Source organism: Carassius carassius, chromosome 10 (assembly GCF_963082965.1).
Source record: "Carassius carassius chromosome 10, fCarCar2.1, whole genome shotgun sequence".
Classification (NCBI taxonomy): Eukaryota; Metazoa; Chordata; class Actinopteri; order Cypriniformes; family Cyprinidae; genus Carassius; species Carassius carassius.
The window spans coordinates 35,617,445-35,634,479 of record NC_081764.1 but is presented as its reverse complement, the minus strand read 5'-3'; the positions used below and the strand labels follow the sequence as shown (position 1 = coordinate 35,634,479).

The 17,035-nt window shown below is 43.5% G+C and overlaps 2 protein-coding genes across 3 annotated transcripts in view; both read right to left on the bottom strand.

The window, feature by feature from the left end:
- Positions 1-10,872, bottom strand: part of LOC132152227 (transcription activator BRG1) — a 33,246-nt gene extending 22,374 nt beyond the window's left edge. For both annotated transcript variants that reach the window (XM_059561040.1, XM_059561041.1), the window contains exons 1-13: positions 10,747-10,872; positions 9,763-9,995; positions 9,572-9,689; positions 8,962-9,345; positions 5,484-5,582; positions 5,117-5,384; positions 4,604-4,730; positions 4,321-4,494; positions 3,658-3,831; positions 2,292-2,513; positions 2,045-2,175; positions 1,907-1,961; positions 1,703-1,821 (exon numbers count right to left, since the gene is read on the bottom strand). In XM_059561040.1, coding sequence (XP_059417023.1) covers positions 1,703-1,821; positions 1,907-1,961; positions 2,045-2,175; positions 2,292-2,513; positions 3,658-3,831; positions 4,321-4,494; positions 4,604-4,730; positions 5,117-5,384; positions 5,484-5,582; positions 8,962-9,345; positions 9,572-9,689; positions 9,763-9,981 — 2,090 coding nt within the window. In that variant the 5' untranslated portion in view covers positions 9,982-9,995; positions 10,747-10,872. The remainder of the gene's footprint in view (positions 1-1,702; positions 1,822-1,906; positions 1,962-2,044; positions 2,176-2,291; positions 2,514-3,657; positions 3,832-4,320; positions 4,495-4,603; positions 4,731-5,116; positions 5,385-5,483; positions 5,583-8,961; positions 9,346-9,571; positions 9,690-9,762; positions 9,996-10,746) is intronic.
- A 4,251-nt stretch (positions 10,873-15,123) lies between these two features.
- LOC132151413 (uncharacterized) lies at positions 15,124-16,112 on the bottom strand. Its single transcript, XM_059559522.1, has 2 exons — positions 15,793-16,112; positions 15,124-15,548 (listed from the first exon to the last, which is right to left on the bottom strand). Exons 1-2 carry the CDS (start codon positions 16,054-16,056, stop codon positions 15,150-15,152), a joined length of 663 nt encoding a protein of 220 aa, XP_059415505.1. The 5' UTR covers positions 16,057-16,112; the 3' UTR covers positions 15,124-15,149.
- Between the last annotated feature and the right edge of the window lie 923 nt (positions 16,113-17,035).

The window sequence follows — 17,035 nt, the reverse complement described above, 5'->3', positions numbered from 1 at the left end:
CTGGTCCCCCAACTGAGCCTGGTTTCTCCCAAGGTTTTTTTCTCCATTCTGTCACCGCTGGAGTTTCGGTTCCTTGCAGCTGTCGCCTCTGGCTTGCTTAGTTGGGGACACTTCATCTACAGCGATATCGTTGACTTGATTGCAAATAAATGCACAGACACTATTTAACTGAACAGAGATGACATAACTGAATCCAATGATGAACTGCCTTTAACTATCATTTTTGCATTATTGACACTGTTTTCCTAATGAATGTTGTTCAGTTGCTTTGACGCAATGTATTTTGTTTAAAGCGCTATATAAATAAAGGTGACATTGACATTGACATTGACATTGACATAAGAGACATGAGACCCACACACACACATCAGAGACATGAGAGACACACACACACACACATAAGAGACATGAGACACACACATCAGAGACATGTGAGACACACACACATCAGAGACATGAGACACACACACATCAGAGACATGAGACACACACACACACACACACACACACACATCAGAGACATGAGAGACACATACACATAAGAGACATGAGACACACGCACACATCAGAGACATGAGACACACACACAGAGACATGAGACACACACACACACACACACACACACACACACATCAGAGACATGAGACTCACTCACACACTCACACACACACACACACACACACACACATCAGAGACATGAGACTCACTCACACACACACACACACACACACACACACACACACACACACACACATCAGAGACATGAGACACACACACACATAAACACACGTCAGAGACATGAGACACACATCAGAGACATGAGACTCACACACATACACACACACGCACACAAACACACATCAGAGACATGAGAGACACACACACACACACATCAGAGACATGAGACACACAAACACATCAGAGACATGAGACACACACAAGTGGGTTCATCCCATAGGTGTAATGGTTTTTATACTGTACAAACTGTATATTCTATGGCCCTACACCAACCCTACACCTAACCCTCACAGGAAGCATTTTTACTTTCTCAAAAAAACTCATTCTGTATGATTTATAAGCGTTTTGAAAAATGGGGACATGGGTTATGTCCTCATAAGTCACCCTCTCCTTGTAATACCTGTGTCATACCCATGACATTATACAGAGTTGTGTCCTGATATGTCACAAAAACAAGAGCACACACACACACACACACTTTCTCTCGCCATCTCTCCCTCTCACACACACACACACACTCCAAAACACACACACTCTCTCTCTCTCTCTCACACACACACACACACTTTCTCTCGCTATCTCTCCCTCTCACACACACACTCTCCCAAACACACACACTCGCGCGCTCTCTCTCTCTCTCTCACACACAAACACACACACACACACACACACACTTTCTCTCGCTATCTCTCTCTCTCTCACACACACTCACCCAAACACACACACACACTCTCTCTCTCTCTCTCTCTCTCTCTCACACACACACACACACACACACTTTCTCCCGCTATCTCTCCCAAACACACACACACTCTCTGTCTCTCTCTCACACACACACACACACACACGCGCACAGGTTCAGACTGCCGTGCTGAGAGTGTATGAAGAGCCTGTAAATGCTGATGATTGCAGTGAGGCTCCAGCTGCAGCAGATGTGCGTCAGGTGTGTGTGAGTTTGTCCTACTCTATAATGTGACGGGCGTCCACTTCAGACACGTCCTCACTGTCCGGGTCAGGAATCTTCTTCTTCTCTTCTGCAGGAGTTTGTGACTGCAGCAGCTGAGGAGCTTCCTCATCCTCTTCCTGTCAGGAAACAATCATGGAACGTATTTAATGAATCTTGAACTCTCAGTTTAATCTGGTATGGTCAGAAAGCAGCTGTAGGAACCTCATCCTCCTCCGACCCAGAATCCTCGCTGTCTGACCGCGGAGCGACCTCGTAACTGAAGAGAGAGAGAGAGAGAGAGAGAGAGAGAGTGGAGATGATTGAATCATTAGCAGCACAGATGATCAACTGTCCTCTTACCCAGGGTTCATCTCCAGCCACGTGTCCAGCTGTCCAGCTTTAGGAGCATCCACTCCAGTCAGAATCTTCCCACTGTCCACGTGGATCACCTTCACTGGAAGATCACTCATCTGACTCGTCTCATCCAGAGGCTGCAAACATCATCATCATTATCATCCTCATCAGAGCCTCATGTAGATCAGTGCAGCAGACTTTTCAGACATCCACAACTTTCCTGAAATATTGGATATTGTGACGTTGCACCCACCTCTCCATCGGGTCCCAGGGCCCCCGACTGGCCCTCTGCATTCTCCAGCTTCTTCTTCTTCCTCTTCTTCTTCTTCTTCTCCTTCAGGGCCTGCACAGCTTTATGAGCGCGGACCAGCTCCGTCAGATTAGCCACGTACTCATCCGTCTGCTGCAGCAGATACGCCAGACGCTTGTCCTTCTTCTGGTCAATCAGCTTCCTGTAACCCTCCTCATCCTCAGCCTGCAGGACAAACACACACAATACACACCAGCTACACACCTGACCTCAGGTTAGTGTGTGAGTGTGAGAGTGTTTGTGCATGAGTGTGTGCAAGTGTGAGAGTGTGAGTGTTTGTGTGTGAGTGTGTGCATGGTAGTGTTTGTGTGTGATAGTGAGTGTAAGAGTGTGAGTGTGTGAGTGTTTGTGCATGCGTGTGTGCATGGTAGTGTTTGTGTGTGATAGTGAGTGTAAGAGTGTGAGTGTGTGAGTGTTTGTGCATGCGTGTGTGCATGGTAGTGTTTGTGTGTGATGTTGTGTGTGAGTATGAGTGTGTGTGAGTGTTTGTGCGTGAGTGTGTGCAAGTGTGAGCGTGAGTGGGTGTGTGTGAGAGTGTGTGTGTGTGTGTGTGTGTGATTGTTTGTGTGAGTTTAAGTGTGTGAGAGTTTTTGCATGGTAGTATTTGTGTGTGATAGTGTGTGCAAGTGTGAGAGTGTGAGTGTGCGTGAGTGTGTGCATGGTAGTGTTTGTGTGAGATAGTGTGTGAGAGTGTGTGAGTGTTTGTGCATGTGTGTGTGCATGGTAGTGTTTGTGTGTGATAGTGTGTGTGAGTGTGAGAGTATGTGAGTGTTTGTGCGTGAGTGTGTGCATGGTAGTGTTTGTGTGTGATAGTGTGTGTGAGTGTGAGAGTGTATGAGTGTTTGTGCGTGAGTGTGTGCATGGTAGTGTTTGTGTGTGATATTGTGTGCAAGTGTGAGAGTGTGAGTGTTTGTGCATGCGTGTGTGCATGGTAGTGTTTGTGTGTGATGTGTGCAAGTGTGAGAGTGTTTGTGCATGCGTGTGTGCATGGTAGTGTTTGTGTGTGATAGTGAGTGTGAGAGTGTGTGAGTGTTTGTGTGTGAGTGTGTGCAAATGTGAGCGTGAGTGGGTGTAGGTGTGTGTGTGTGTGTGTGTGAGATAGTGTGAGTGTTTGTGCATGAGTGTGTGCATGGTAGTGTTTGTGCATGAGTGTGTGCATGGTAGTGTTTGTGTGTGATAGTGAGTGTGAGAGTGTATGAGTGTTTGTGCGTGAGTGTGTGCAAATGTGAGTGTAAGTGTGTGAGAGTGTGTGTGTGTGTGTGTGATTGTTTGTGTGAGTGTAAGTGTGTGAGAGTTTTTGTGTGTGTACCATCAGGCGTCTCATTCGCTCTTTCTCGATGCGCTCGTTCTCTTTCTTCTGCTCGCGCTCAGTGTTGGCGTGGTATGTGGCCACAGCCTTGGTCAGTTTCTGGATCTTCGCGGTGATGGACCGATGGTACTCCTTAAAGTCTTTGGCGTGCTGCAGGATGCTGTTGAGATATTCCTGCAGAGAAATGAATCATGGGAATTATCAGAGTGACTGAAGTTTGCTCCAAACGTCTGAGAACACATGTGGAAATGTTTATTTTGCATTCTCCTGTAATTTAATACAAAATATTTAATTACTAATCATATGATCAGCATCACAATAGGAGTGAGCAGCTGAACTGCAGAAGGAAGATGCATGTGAGAATCAGTCACCAACTAAACCTGATCATCGTGTTCTTCAGCAGGACCTGAGATGATCCACAGAGCATCTTCAGCTTCACTGGAAGAACAACATGATCTCTGATCTTCTGATTGGTCGCTTAGAAACAAATAGAGCTCAATTTGATATATTGTGTTTGTTTTACATCATAACTTTTCCTTTAACATCATAAAATGATCTTCTTATTTGTAGGTTTAAATTAGATTTTAAATCCCAGATTTCCAGTGTGGTCTCAGACGTTTGGAGGAATCAGAGAGCCGCTGTGAATGTGCTATAGATGCTTGCCTGGTGTTTCTGCCTGCGTTTGCGTTCCTGTTCGATCTTCTGCTGTTTCTCTAGTTTCTCTGTGATTCGCGCTTCACGTAAGGACTGTCTCTTGTTGCGCTTGTAGCCCTTTGAGTCCAGGGAGGTTTCTAAGGCCGTGTCACGTCTCATGCAAACCACCACCTCCTGACGCAGCTGTGAAGGAAAACAGATGAACATCAGAGCGCTTTTAGCAGAGGACGTTGAACAGATGCACTGAGGAGGCGGACTGATGTGGATCACAGCATCAGTCCAGGTTCATCACCTGTCTCTGGAAGTTGAGCAGTCGGAGTGCTTTGAGCTCAACCGTGGCTTTGGTGCGCAGATCTCCAGCCAGAGACCCTGGAAGATTCTCCAGCTCCTGAATACGGTGAGTGATACGAGCCTCCAGCCTGCACAGAGACAAAGCATCAGAAGTCCTGGAACCACTCAGTGAACATCAGAGTTACACATCAAACAACACAAACGAGCCGATCTGTGCCTGAAAAACTTGTTTGTTGGATGATTTTTTTAAAGCCGCTGAACTGCTGAACTTCAGGCAGCCTTTATGGTTAAACTGTACATTTCAACTATTTCATAGTGATTAGGAATCCAAGTCCTTGTATTCAGAACAGACCATGGAGAAAATCACTTTAGTGCAGATTCACTAGAAACAAACCTCTAAAAGCCTAATTTCTTTTGGTTGAGAGGAGGCTGGTTTGACAAACAGCAGAAGCTGTGTCCTGAGGAGATCATTTGTTTTCTCACGTCCATCACTGCCTGTGGTTCTGTGACTCACCGGTACTCTCTCTCCTGCAGGATCTCCACAGGGTCCAGACCGCAGGGCTTCTGAACCGGTGTGATGCGGTTCTGCTTCTGGTGCAGCGGCACCATGGTGGTGGGTTGAGACGGATGGGCCAGGTGTCCCGGAGACTGGGTCTGGGGCGGCATGACTGGAGACGCAGCGGGCGGCACAGACGGTGGCGCAGGAGAGGGACGTCCAGTGGGCTGCGGCGGCATCAGCTTCTGAGGAGCGTTCGAGGGAGTCGCTGCATTGACCAGAGGACCTGCCACACAGACACACATCATCACAGGCTGCTTCACCATTCAGAAGCACGTTACCAGAAGTAGTTCAGCCAGCACACGCTGCATGGATGCGCTCTCACCTTCAGGCCATGGTTTCGGGGGCCCATTGTGGTTCTGGCCCTGAACACCAGCTGGGACTCCAGAAGGTCCAGGAGGAGGCATGTTGGGTCCCACTATCCCTGTGGAGCAACCGGAACAAACTAACCCTTTACTAAAGTCACCACAGACGAGCGCAGCGCCACTGACTGTTCAACACACCTCCACTCCATCAGTGCTGAGCATCATTCAGAACAGAAGCCAGGAATACACTTCAGTCTGAACTAGGAGCGAGATATGCACAGAACCCAACTGTGAATTTAAGGACTGGTTGTTTGACTGCGTTGAAATTCTTTGAACTGCATTTCAGTCAGTTCATCTTCCTTCATATAGCCAAAATTGTAAATTCTACTTCTTGTAACAAGTATGGAAGAACCATCACTTCTACCACAAAAGACTGCTTTTTAAGTTATCTTCCTGATGTATCCAAATTCCTTAGCATATCCAAAACCTCAGAACAACTTGATGATGTAACAGAAACTATGGACTCTCTCTTTTCTAGCACTTTAAATACAGTTGCTCCTTTACGCTTAAGGAAGGTTAAGGAAAACAGTTTGACACCATGGTATAATGAGCATACTCGCACCCTAAAGAGAGCAGCCCGAAAAATGGAGCGCAGCTGGAGGAAAACAAAACTAGAGGTATTTCGTATTGCTTGGCGGGAAAGTAACCTATCCTACAGAAAAGCATTAAAAACTGCTAGATCCGATTACTTTTCTTCTCTTTTAGAAGAAAACAAACATAACCCCAGGTATTTATTTAATACAGTGGCTAAATTAATGAAAAATAAAGCCTCAACAAGTGTTGACATTTCCCAACACCACAGCAGTAATGACTTTATGAACTACTTTACTTCTAAAATCGATACTATTAGAGATAAAATTGCAACCATTCAGCCGTCAGCTACAGTATCACATCAGACAGTGCACTATAGACCCCCTGAGGAACAGTTCCACTCATTCTCTACCATAGGAGAGGAAGAATTGTATAAACTTGTTAAATCATCTAAACCAACAACATGTATATTAGACCCTATACCATCTAAGATCCTAAAAGAGGTGCTTCCAGAAGTCATAGATCCTCTTCTGACTATTATTAAATCCTCATTGTCATTAGGACATGTCCCCAAAACCTTCAAACTGGCTGTTATTAAGCCTCTCATCAAAAAACCACAACTTGACCCCAAAGAACTAGTTAATTATAGACCAATCTCGAATCTCCCTTTTCTGTCCAAGATACTAGAAAAGGTGGTATCCTCACAATTATATTCCTTCTTAGAGAAAAATGGTATATGTGAGGATTTCCAGTCAGGATTTAGACCGTATCATAGTACTGAGACTGCTCTTCTTAGAGTTACAAATGATCTGCTCTTATCATCTGATCGTGGGTGTATTTCTCTATTAGTTTTATTGGATCTTAGTGCTGCGTTTGACACAATTGACGACAACATTCTTTTGCATAGACTTGAACACTTTGTTGGCATCAGTGGAAGTGCATTAGCATGGTTTAAATCGTACTTATATGACCGCCATCAGTTCGTAGCAGTGAATGAAGATGTATCCTATCGATCACAAGTGCAGTATGGAGTACCTCAAGGCTCAGTACTAGGGCCGCTACTCTTCACGCTTCACATGTTACCCTTGGGAGATATCATCAGGAAACATGGTGTTAGCTTTCACTGTTATGGTGATGATACTCAACTTTATATTTCTTCACGGCCCGGTGAAACACACCAATTTGAAAAACTAATGGAATGCATAGTCGATATAAAACACTGGATGACACTGTCTAAGACTTGATGGTTGCTCTGTCAATTCTTCGTCATCAGTTAGGAACCTAGGTGTGCTATTTGACCGCAATCTTTCCTTAGAAAGCCACGTTTCTAGCATTTGTAAAACTGCATTTTTCCATCTCAAAAATATATCTAAATTATGGCCTATGCTCTCAATGTCAAATGCAGAAATGTTAATCCATACATTTATAAGCTCAAGCTTAGATTATTGTAATGCTTTATTGGGTGGTTGTTCTGCACGCTTAGTAAACAAACTACAGCTAGTCCAAAATGCAGCAGCAAGAGTTCTTACTAGAACCAGGAAGTATGACCATATTAGCCCGGTCCTGTCAACAATGCACTGGCTCCCTATCAAACATCGTATAGATTTTAAAATATTGCTTATTACCTATAAAGCCCTGAATGGTTTAGCACCTCAGTATTTGAATGAGCTCCTTTTACATTATAATCCTCTACGTCCGCTACGTTCTCAAAACTCAGGCAATTTGATAATACCTAGAATATCAAAATCAACTGTGGGCGGCAGATCCTTTTCCTATTTGGCGCCCAAACTCTGGAATAACCTACCTAACATTGTTCGGGAGGCAGACACACTCTTGCAGTTTAAATCTAGATTAAAGACCCATCTCTTTAACCTGGCATACACATAACATACTAATATGCTTTTAATATCCAAATCCGTTAAAGGATTTTTAGGTTGCATTAATTAGGTAAACCGGAACCGGAAACACTTCCCATAACACCCTATGTACTTGCTACATCATTAGAAGAATGGCATCTACGCTAATATTTGTCTGTTTCTCTCTTGTTCCGAGGTCACCGTGGCCACCAGATCCAGTCTGTGTCCAGATCAGAGGGTCACTGCAGTCACCCGGATCCAGTACGTATCCAGACCAGATGGTGGATCAGCACCTAGAAAGGACCTCTACATCCCTGAAAGACAGCGGAGACCAGGACCACTAGAGCCCCAGATACAGATCCCCTGTAAAGACCTTGTCTCAGAGGAGCACCAGGACAAGACCACAGGAAACAGATGATTCTTCTGCACAATCTGACTTTGCTGCAGCCTGGAATTGAACTACTGGTTTCGTCTGGTCAGAGGAGAACTGGCCCCCAACTGAGCCTGGTTTCTCCCAAGGTTTTTTTCTCCATTCTGTCACCGATGGAGTTTCGGTTCCTTGCCGCTGTCGCCTCTGGCTTGCTTAGTTGGGGACACTTCATCTACAGCGATATCGTTGACTTGATTGCAAATAAATGCGCAGACACTATTTAACTGAACAGAGATGACATCATTGAATTCAATGATGAACTGCCTTTAACTATCATTTTGCATTATTGACACACTGTTTTCCTAATGAATGTTGTTCAGTTGCTTTAACGCAATGTATTTTGTTTAAAGCGCTATATAAATAAAGGTGACTTGACTTGACTTGACTGTCATTACAGTTTAACATCCTGTGGGAATAATTTAATTCAATTCAAATTAAACCAAACAACTAAATTCTGAATTTTGCCCAACCCTGCACTCCATAACCAATTAAACATTACAATATGTACCTTGTCATCAGATAATGAAATTCCATCATCAGTAATTGATTTCAACTATCAGAACAAGCATGAAGAGCTCAGATACACGTGTGATAGATGAAGTGTGTCGGGTTTCTGCTCACCATGTCCTCGGCTGAAGCCGGCGCTCGCTCCTCCGCCTGGAGACGGACCCTGGGGCATCCCTGGCATGGGACGCTTGCCCTGCACCGCCATCTGCAGGTGTTCTGGGAGCGGCTGCCCGCGCGCCAGCATCTTATAGGCCATGATCTGTGCTCGCAGCTGGTGCAGCTGGCTCTGGTTGAAGGGTGTCGGAGCGGAGGAACTGCTGGAGCCCGGGGCCACACTTTGGCTTCCCGGACGGTTCTGCTGCGAGAGGGTCTGGCCGTCCACACCGTCCAGCGAGGCAGAGCTGGAGCCAGAGGTGGACAGGAGAGGACCTGATGGAGGCCCGCTGGTGGACACAGGACTGGACACGTGCTCTGAAGAGCCCAGCGGAGACGGGTATCCTGCAGGAGACAGAAACAACACTTCAGTCAAACAGTAAAACATCATCCTGTCTGTAACGGAACAGACAGCAGCGCTTCTCAAATGCTGAGTCTCATGTAGCAAAGTAAAGCAATAACTGAATGCACAAATTAAAATGTAACTAGGGACCCGAAAACTGACATCAGTCAGACTCTACTAGTTAAACGGCCCCTTTGGCTGCTGATGGTGAAGGCTGTGAAGTGTTACCTTGCGAGTGCTGGTCCATCGGGCTCCCTGGACGGGTCATCCCACTGTGACCGGCCCTCATCGGAACCACCTTCATCTGACTGAAGCGAGCGTCTTCTGAAAGGTTCTCCTCCACTGGCTGTAGGACAAATACAGACATTAATAGAGATATGAGCTCTTCTACTGGGTTTTAGGTTGGGTAAGACCTCCACCTTGTGCATCTGGTGCAGACTCTCCTGGCTGTATCCCACAGACGCTTGCGGAGGAAAGGAGAGTCCTGTGGAGGTGGCTGGTCCAGGACTGGGGCCCATCATGCTGTGTGAGGATCCAGGGGACAGTCCGGACCCCAGCACGGCCCCTGGAGACGGGCCTGGACCAGGCGAGGGCCCCGGACAGGGTGTGCCTCCTAACGAGGGCTCCGGGGTGGACATGCCACAGACTCAGCCTGCATTCAAGGTTTAGTAAAGAACATCTGTGCCCATTAAAATCTTTTTAATTTATGTACATTATTTATATGGCGTCCAAAACAGTTTTGAATCTAAATTTCTTGGTGATGCTTCACAACATGATCCAGCTGAAGAAGTGAATTAAAGAAGCATTCAAATAATATCAAAGAAAAATCTTGTACACCTTAACAGCAGGTCCTGCATCTTTCACCTGTTAATTAATTTATTTTATTTTTTTCATATCATTTAAAAATATATATATATATATATATATATATATATATATATATATATATATATATGAGAATATATGATAACTATTTTACTCAAGAAAACTGTCCATTTTGAGATTGTGTTAGGACTTTTCCGGGCCTCAGAACCACCATTTCTAATTTCTCTGTATTGTCCAGGTCTTCTGTGATGCATGATGATGCTAATAATGATGAAATATGATTCTGCAGATCAACTCATTCCTGCCGCTGGAAACATCAAACAGCGACCCGTTATGGGAAAATAAGGCATGCATGAACATCTGACAGGAGAATAAAATGTCGTCCCGCTCGCGCCGCTGCAGTGGTCCTCCGCCGATCATCCGCGCGTCATCCGCCGCCTTTGATCTCGCATCGCATCGCTGCAGCGCGACGGAGATCATGACGCGCGAGGCGGACAGACAGACTGCTGTGCTGTGCTCGTGTTCACACTACACAGATCGATAGGATAATAATTCCTTGCGTATTTCATTAGACTTACCCTCGATATAACGAGAGAGGCGGACGCGCTCGAGCTGATGACGGAGCCCACGGTGCGGTTAATTACCGAGCAGCGCCGCCGACATCCGCTCCGTTCATTCGGTCGATGCTCATGTACGGAGCGCCGCTGCGGACACAGAGATCGAGAGAAAGCGAAAGAGATTACATTTCTAAATTATGAAAAGATATGTTTCATATTATATAAATAATATTTTGTCTTTCGACGTTTTTCTTTAATTATGTAGGGTATAGCTGTAACAGCTGATGTTAATTTCTGACCAGAATAAACACTGTATCTGTCTACCAAGAAAATGAATATCAAAAACCTTGACATAATCATTCTGTAGAGAAATATACAGATACTTTGTATACTGTATGTAATTTAAATGTATCAGTATTTCTGACTTCATGCTCTTAATCATGTTCATAGAGACAGATATACATCATCCATCCAACAGTTTATTTTACAAAGGTGTGTATGGTGGTGCTGATGGGAAACTGCAGGTTAAAACTGTCCAGCTTGTGTTGTTTTTATCCCAGCTGATCTATTGTAAATCTATGGCAGAACAAAAGAGACATGATAAAGCCAAGTATGGTGACCCATACTCAGAACACTGAACAGAACTGAAACACAGCAGAAAATGACAAACGCTCCGTAACAAAACAAGCAAATGATACTGAAGAACATTACAAAATGTACTGCAATAATGAACATAATAAAGAGACACTCTTGAATTTCTTCAGGGTCATTGTGTCATGAATGTTAGAGTTACAGTGTTGGGCTCGTTACTCCAAAAATATATTTTATCACTCGTTACAAGTTACTCCTTTCAAAAGTAATAGTATTATTTTCCTTATTACTTTCTGGCAACAATAAATAGTTAAATTACTTTTCCTTCACGCCCCACAGAAGTTTTAATTGTTGAATTGTTCTAAAATGTTATAACATATTTCTGCTCATCACTGGTTCGTGTCAGAACCTTTAACAAACACTCATGGATTGATAGTGACTTTTAAGTAAAAGCTAATTGTAGCTATCATTTCTCCGTTACCAAAATATAATTATATTTCATGATTTTTTTTAAAAAAATCATGTTCATAAGATTTTTAATTATAGTATATAATTTCTATGTGGATCACAGGGATGTGGGCAAGCCATGTAATGCCACAACTTACACATCTGTGTTCAGATCAGCTTTACTCCTGACAAAATCAGTGGAATGACAATATTTCCATCCCCTGAATGTTAGCTTTTCCATATGCCAAGTTTTCCTGATGCACTGCTGACTTCATGTGAAAATTATGAAAATAAGTCCAGGAATTATTGGATGTTGATACATCCAATAAAAGTAACGTAACTAAGTAATGAGCTGTTTTATGGATGCTGTACTATTACTGAAATCTTATTAGTAATTAGTTACACTACTTAATTCTGCAAAAAGTAATATTATTACAGTAACTAGTTACTGCCCAACACCGGTGATGAAAGTTTGTCATGTTCTAGTAGAATAAGGAGGTGATCCAGCAGTTTTAACTAACTATCGGCCTATATCGGACCATGCTGTTTTAAAGCAAAGGCTTCTTTGTCTGGGATTGTCTGATTGTGTAGTTTCCTGGTTCATGAATCGGACGCGGACAGGTTGTGACAGCGGCTGTCTTGTCAATTTGGGGACGCACCTGTCCATGCCCCAAGTTGAAGCCCAGATACCTTACCTCCACACGCCCAACCGCACACTTCTTCGGGTTGGTCGTGAGTCCAGCCCCTCTCAGCAACCTCAAGACCGCCCTCAAATGCTGCATATGCCACTGCCAATCATTACTATATATAATGATATCATCCAAGTAGGCAGCCACATATGCAGCATGGGGTCGCAGGATCTTGTCCGTGAGTCGCTGAAAGGTGGCCGGAGCCCCGAACAACCCGAACGGAAGGGTAACAAATTGGTGTAAACCAAACGGCGTTGTGAAAGCTGTCTTTTCTTTGGATAAAGGGGACAAGGGGATCTGCCAATATCCCTTTGTTAGGTTCAACGTTGAATAAAAATGAGCCGTGCCGAGCCAATCAAGCAACTCGTCAACCTGCGGCATTGGATATGCGTCGAATTTCGACACAGCATTCACCTTGCAGTAATCCACACAGAAACGGACTCAGCCATCCGTTTTCGGAACCAAAACTATCGGGCTCGCCCAGTCACTGTTGGATTCTTCTACTACCCCCATTTCAAGCATGGCGTCTAATTCAGCCTGAACTACCTTTTTCTTATGCTCAGGCAAGCGATACGGCCGGCTGCGAACTACCACGCCCGGCTCTGTCTCGATATGGTGCTGAATCAGGTTGGTACGGCCGGGTAGGGGCAAGAACACATCGGCAAATTCAGCCTGCAATCTTGTTACGTCAGTGAGCTGGGACGGCGAGAGGTGATCTCCACCTGGGGCCAGGGTGAGGGATTGAGATTTGACATTCGCCTCCGGGCCAAGATCCTCCTCTCCACTAATCACCATCGCCAACATCACTGGCTCCACCACCATTTTTTAAGGAGATTGAGGTGATATATTTGACGTGCCCTGTTCCTATCCGACCGTATAACCTCATAATCGAGCTCTCCGACTTGTCGTGCGGCCTCAAATGGTCCCTGCCACTTTGCCATTAATTTGGAGCTTGAGGTTGGGGAGTAATACAAGTACTTTCTCTCCCGGTGCAAATTTGCGTAACTTAGCGCCCCTGTTGTACAGCCGGCTCTGTCTGTCCTGGGCTTGTAACAAATTCTCCCTTGATAGCCGCCCCAAAGTGTGGAGTTTTGTTCTCAAGTCCAGGACATACTGAATTTCATTTTTGCTTTGAGACGGTCCCTCCTCCCAAGTTTCTCTCAGGACATCCAGCACCTCGGGGCTGCCGTCCGTAGAGAAGCTTGCAGGGGGAAAACCCCGTGGAGGCTCGCGGGGATCTCTCGCACGGCGAACAACAAGGGTTCTAACCACTTATCCCAATTTTTGGCGTCTTCCTGCACGAATTTACGAATCATTGACTTAACCCTTGTGCATCAACTAAAAAAAGTTACACATAGGTTCATAAGGGACAAAAATGTCCATGTCCAAAAAGTGTCATAAAAATATTATAGATTTATATTTTTTTCCACTTTCACTGATGCCATTTTTTTAACCAGCATCAGCTCTAATCATAATGACCAAACACTCATTGATTTTAAGAATTTTAACCCTTTAAATGCTGGTTTGTTTACATAATGCCACTGCTGTTTTTTTATGAAAAAAAGAAAAATGTAATTATTTTCAATTTACTAAATGCTAAGCATTTTTTTTCTTTGATTATTACAGCCTTGGTTATGTCAATGATTAACGACAACATTAATTTTTATGCATTCATATTTTTATGCAGTATCAGATTTTAAAAAAAAAGCTACCTCTCAGGTCCATAAAGGACAAAAATGTCCATGTCAAAAAAGTGTCATAAAAATATTATAGATTAATATTTTTCTCCACTTTCACTGACTTAGATGTTTTACTAGCATCAGTTCTATTCATAATTACCAAACATTCATTAATTTTCAGAATTTTAACCCTTTAAATGCTGGTTTCTCTACATAATGCCACTGTTGTTTTAAATAAAAATAATAATTTTTATTATTATTTTCCATATAGTGAATGCTAAGAAGATTTTTTTTCTTTGATTATTTCAGTCTTTGATATGTTAATTATTAACAACAATATTAATTTGGATGCATTTATATTTTTTGTGCAGTGTCAGCTAAAAAATAAAACTACCACTCAGGCCCATAAAGGACAAAAATGTCCTTGTCAAAAAAAGTGTCATAAAAATATTATAGATTAATATTTTTTTCCACTTTCACTGACTTAGTTTTTTTTCCAGCATCAGTTCTAATCATAATTACCAAAGATTCATTAATATTCAGAATTTTAACACCTTAAACGCCGGTTTCTTTACATAATGCCACTGTTGATTTTTATAAAAATGATTATAATAATAAAACATTTCCATATACTAAATGCTAAGCAGTTTTTTTTTTCTTTAAATATTACATCCTTGGATATGTCAATGGTTAACAACAACATTCATTTTTATGCTTTCATATTTTTATGCAGTATTAGATTTAAAATAAAAACTACCACTCAGGTCCATAAAGGACAAAAATGTCCAAGTCAAATCATTGTTTTATTACTCCTATTATCCTCCAAAGTTTTTACTTTTTGATAGAATATATCTTATATTGCTCTATAAATCAAGCAAAAATACAAGATCACTCTGAACAAGAACAAGATTTATTGTGCAAAACTCGAGAACACTCAGAACAGAAAGAGTAGACATTTACGCAGAGGGAATTAGTAGAGAACAGATAAATAGTAGGCATTTGACTACTATGAGGGAATTCACTCACAGCAGGAGCTGCAGTATGTGATTGTGTGGACTTTGCAGATATGCTTGCCACACTTGTTGCAGGTGGAAGCACTTTTTTTCTTTTTGTCAGTGCAGAATGTGCAGACCTTCCTCTTTTTGGTGTTTGGGTCTCCCCGCTGTTGATCCTCCATCCTGGTGGACGTAGATGGTGTGCGGGGGATGCGCTGTCTTCGTGACATTTGCGGCATCACAAGTGCTTTCCCCAGTTCCTCCAAAAACAGCCTCCGTCTAAATGTTTTGCCCTGGTTCCAGGAGGGATCCACGGCTGACCACAGTACAAAGGAGTTGAAGGAAGACACATCTACAAGGTTGTAGAAGAGAACCACTGGCCACCGACATGTTCTTCTCCTACAGCTGTAGGTGCCAACAACCTGCAAAAGAAGAAATAAACTAAATATTCTTCTCATCATTCACAAAAATATAATATTGTGTATAGAAATGCAAGAAATACTAAATTATAAAAGAACTATGCAGTAAGAATAAAAATAAACAAGATATTCTTCTCCTCTTTCACACAACTACAACACTGAATATATAGATACAAAAATACTAAATAATAAAAGCATTATGCAGTAAGAATAAATGTGTGTGTAACTGAAGCATAATGACACATACCTTGTCCAGGTTGTCGACACCTCCTTTGCAGCGGTTGTAGTCTGTGATGATCACTGGCTTCTTTTCTTCAGTGTCGGTCACAGCTGGCTCGCGGTGCTTGGTACTAAGGAGCAGCACAATCTTCCCTCGTTTGGGTACGTAAGACACAGCTGTGTGCGTCTTAGTAAAAGCAAAGAGGGAGGACAGAAGTGCTCTATGCTTTATTTGCAGCAGCTGTGGGGGAAATTCTGGCTTGTTCCTGCGAATTGTGCCGACTAGGGCCATCTTCCTCTTTAGAAGCTCCTCCGCCAGTCCATAGGAGGTGAAAAAATTGTCGCAGGTCACAGTGTTCCCCTGGAGAAGGCGATGTGTCCACTTCTCCCAGATGGTCCGAAATGCAGCCAGCTTGTCATGCATGTAACGTGCAGGTCGTGTCATCCTGTCATCAAACCTCAGGGTGGAGCTCAAGAGCTTGAATTTATGGTGGGACATGGTGGCTCGGAAAATGGAACGTCCGTTTTCCACATCCCACAGGCTTCTTGTTGATTCATTTCGGGACTTGTACACGCCGGCCAGAAACAGCAGCCCGATGTATGCCTGAATGTCAGTAGAATCAAAATCAATCCAATCCGTCACAAAACGCCTCCCGTGTAAATTAGTGTTCTCCAGAAGAAGCTGAATGATTTCTTCGGTGATGAAGAGGTCGAAGCAGGACTGCAAAGTTGTGATGCGGGCAGTTGCATAGTGTGTGGGACCCGGGGTCATACCCTTGGCAGGATTGTAGCGCAGCGTCTCAGTGTGAGTGGAAGACCAGAGAATCTGCCCATTTTTTTAATTCCACTGAAGATCTGCAGTCTCTTCTGTGTCCTCACTCTCAGTGCTGTCATCAGAGGAACACGAGCTATCAGAGTCAGACTAATGCAAGCTCGACTTCATCCTCTGAAGTCAACTCTTCATCCTCACTTTCACTGTTGGTGGCCACAACTAGATCCAGAGCTTCCCTTGCTGTGAAACGTCTCTTCATCTTGAAAACTATGAAATGACAAGGCCCTCAAGCCACTGATATTTATAGGTTTGGCTGTGAAAGCACCCGTCTCAACTAAAATCTACCAGACAAAACAATCACCATTTTCTCAAGGTGAAAACAAAAACAAGGGTTTGAGGGGCTTCTGAACTACTACATCAAAATCAAGCTAACCTTTTATCTTTGAACAAAAACAATAACAAATGTAAAAAGTGTAAAGAAGTAATAAGAAATGTGTTT

Bases quoted from the DNA above. Each gene is read 5' to 3' on its own strand.
- LOC132151413 (XM_059559522.1), bottom strand. From the start codon at position 16,056: ATGGCCCTAGTCGGCACAATTCGCAGGAACAAGCCAGAATTTCCCCCA. The intron at 15,549-15,792 runs GTATGTGTCATT...CTTCTTTTGCAG, and splicing joins GTGTCGACAACCTGGACAAG to GTTGTTGGCACCTACAGCTG.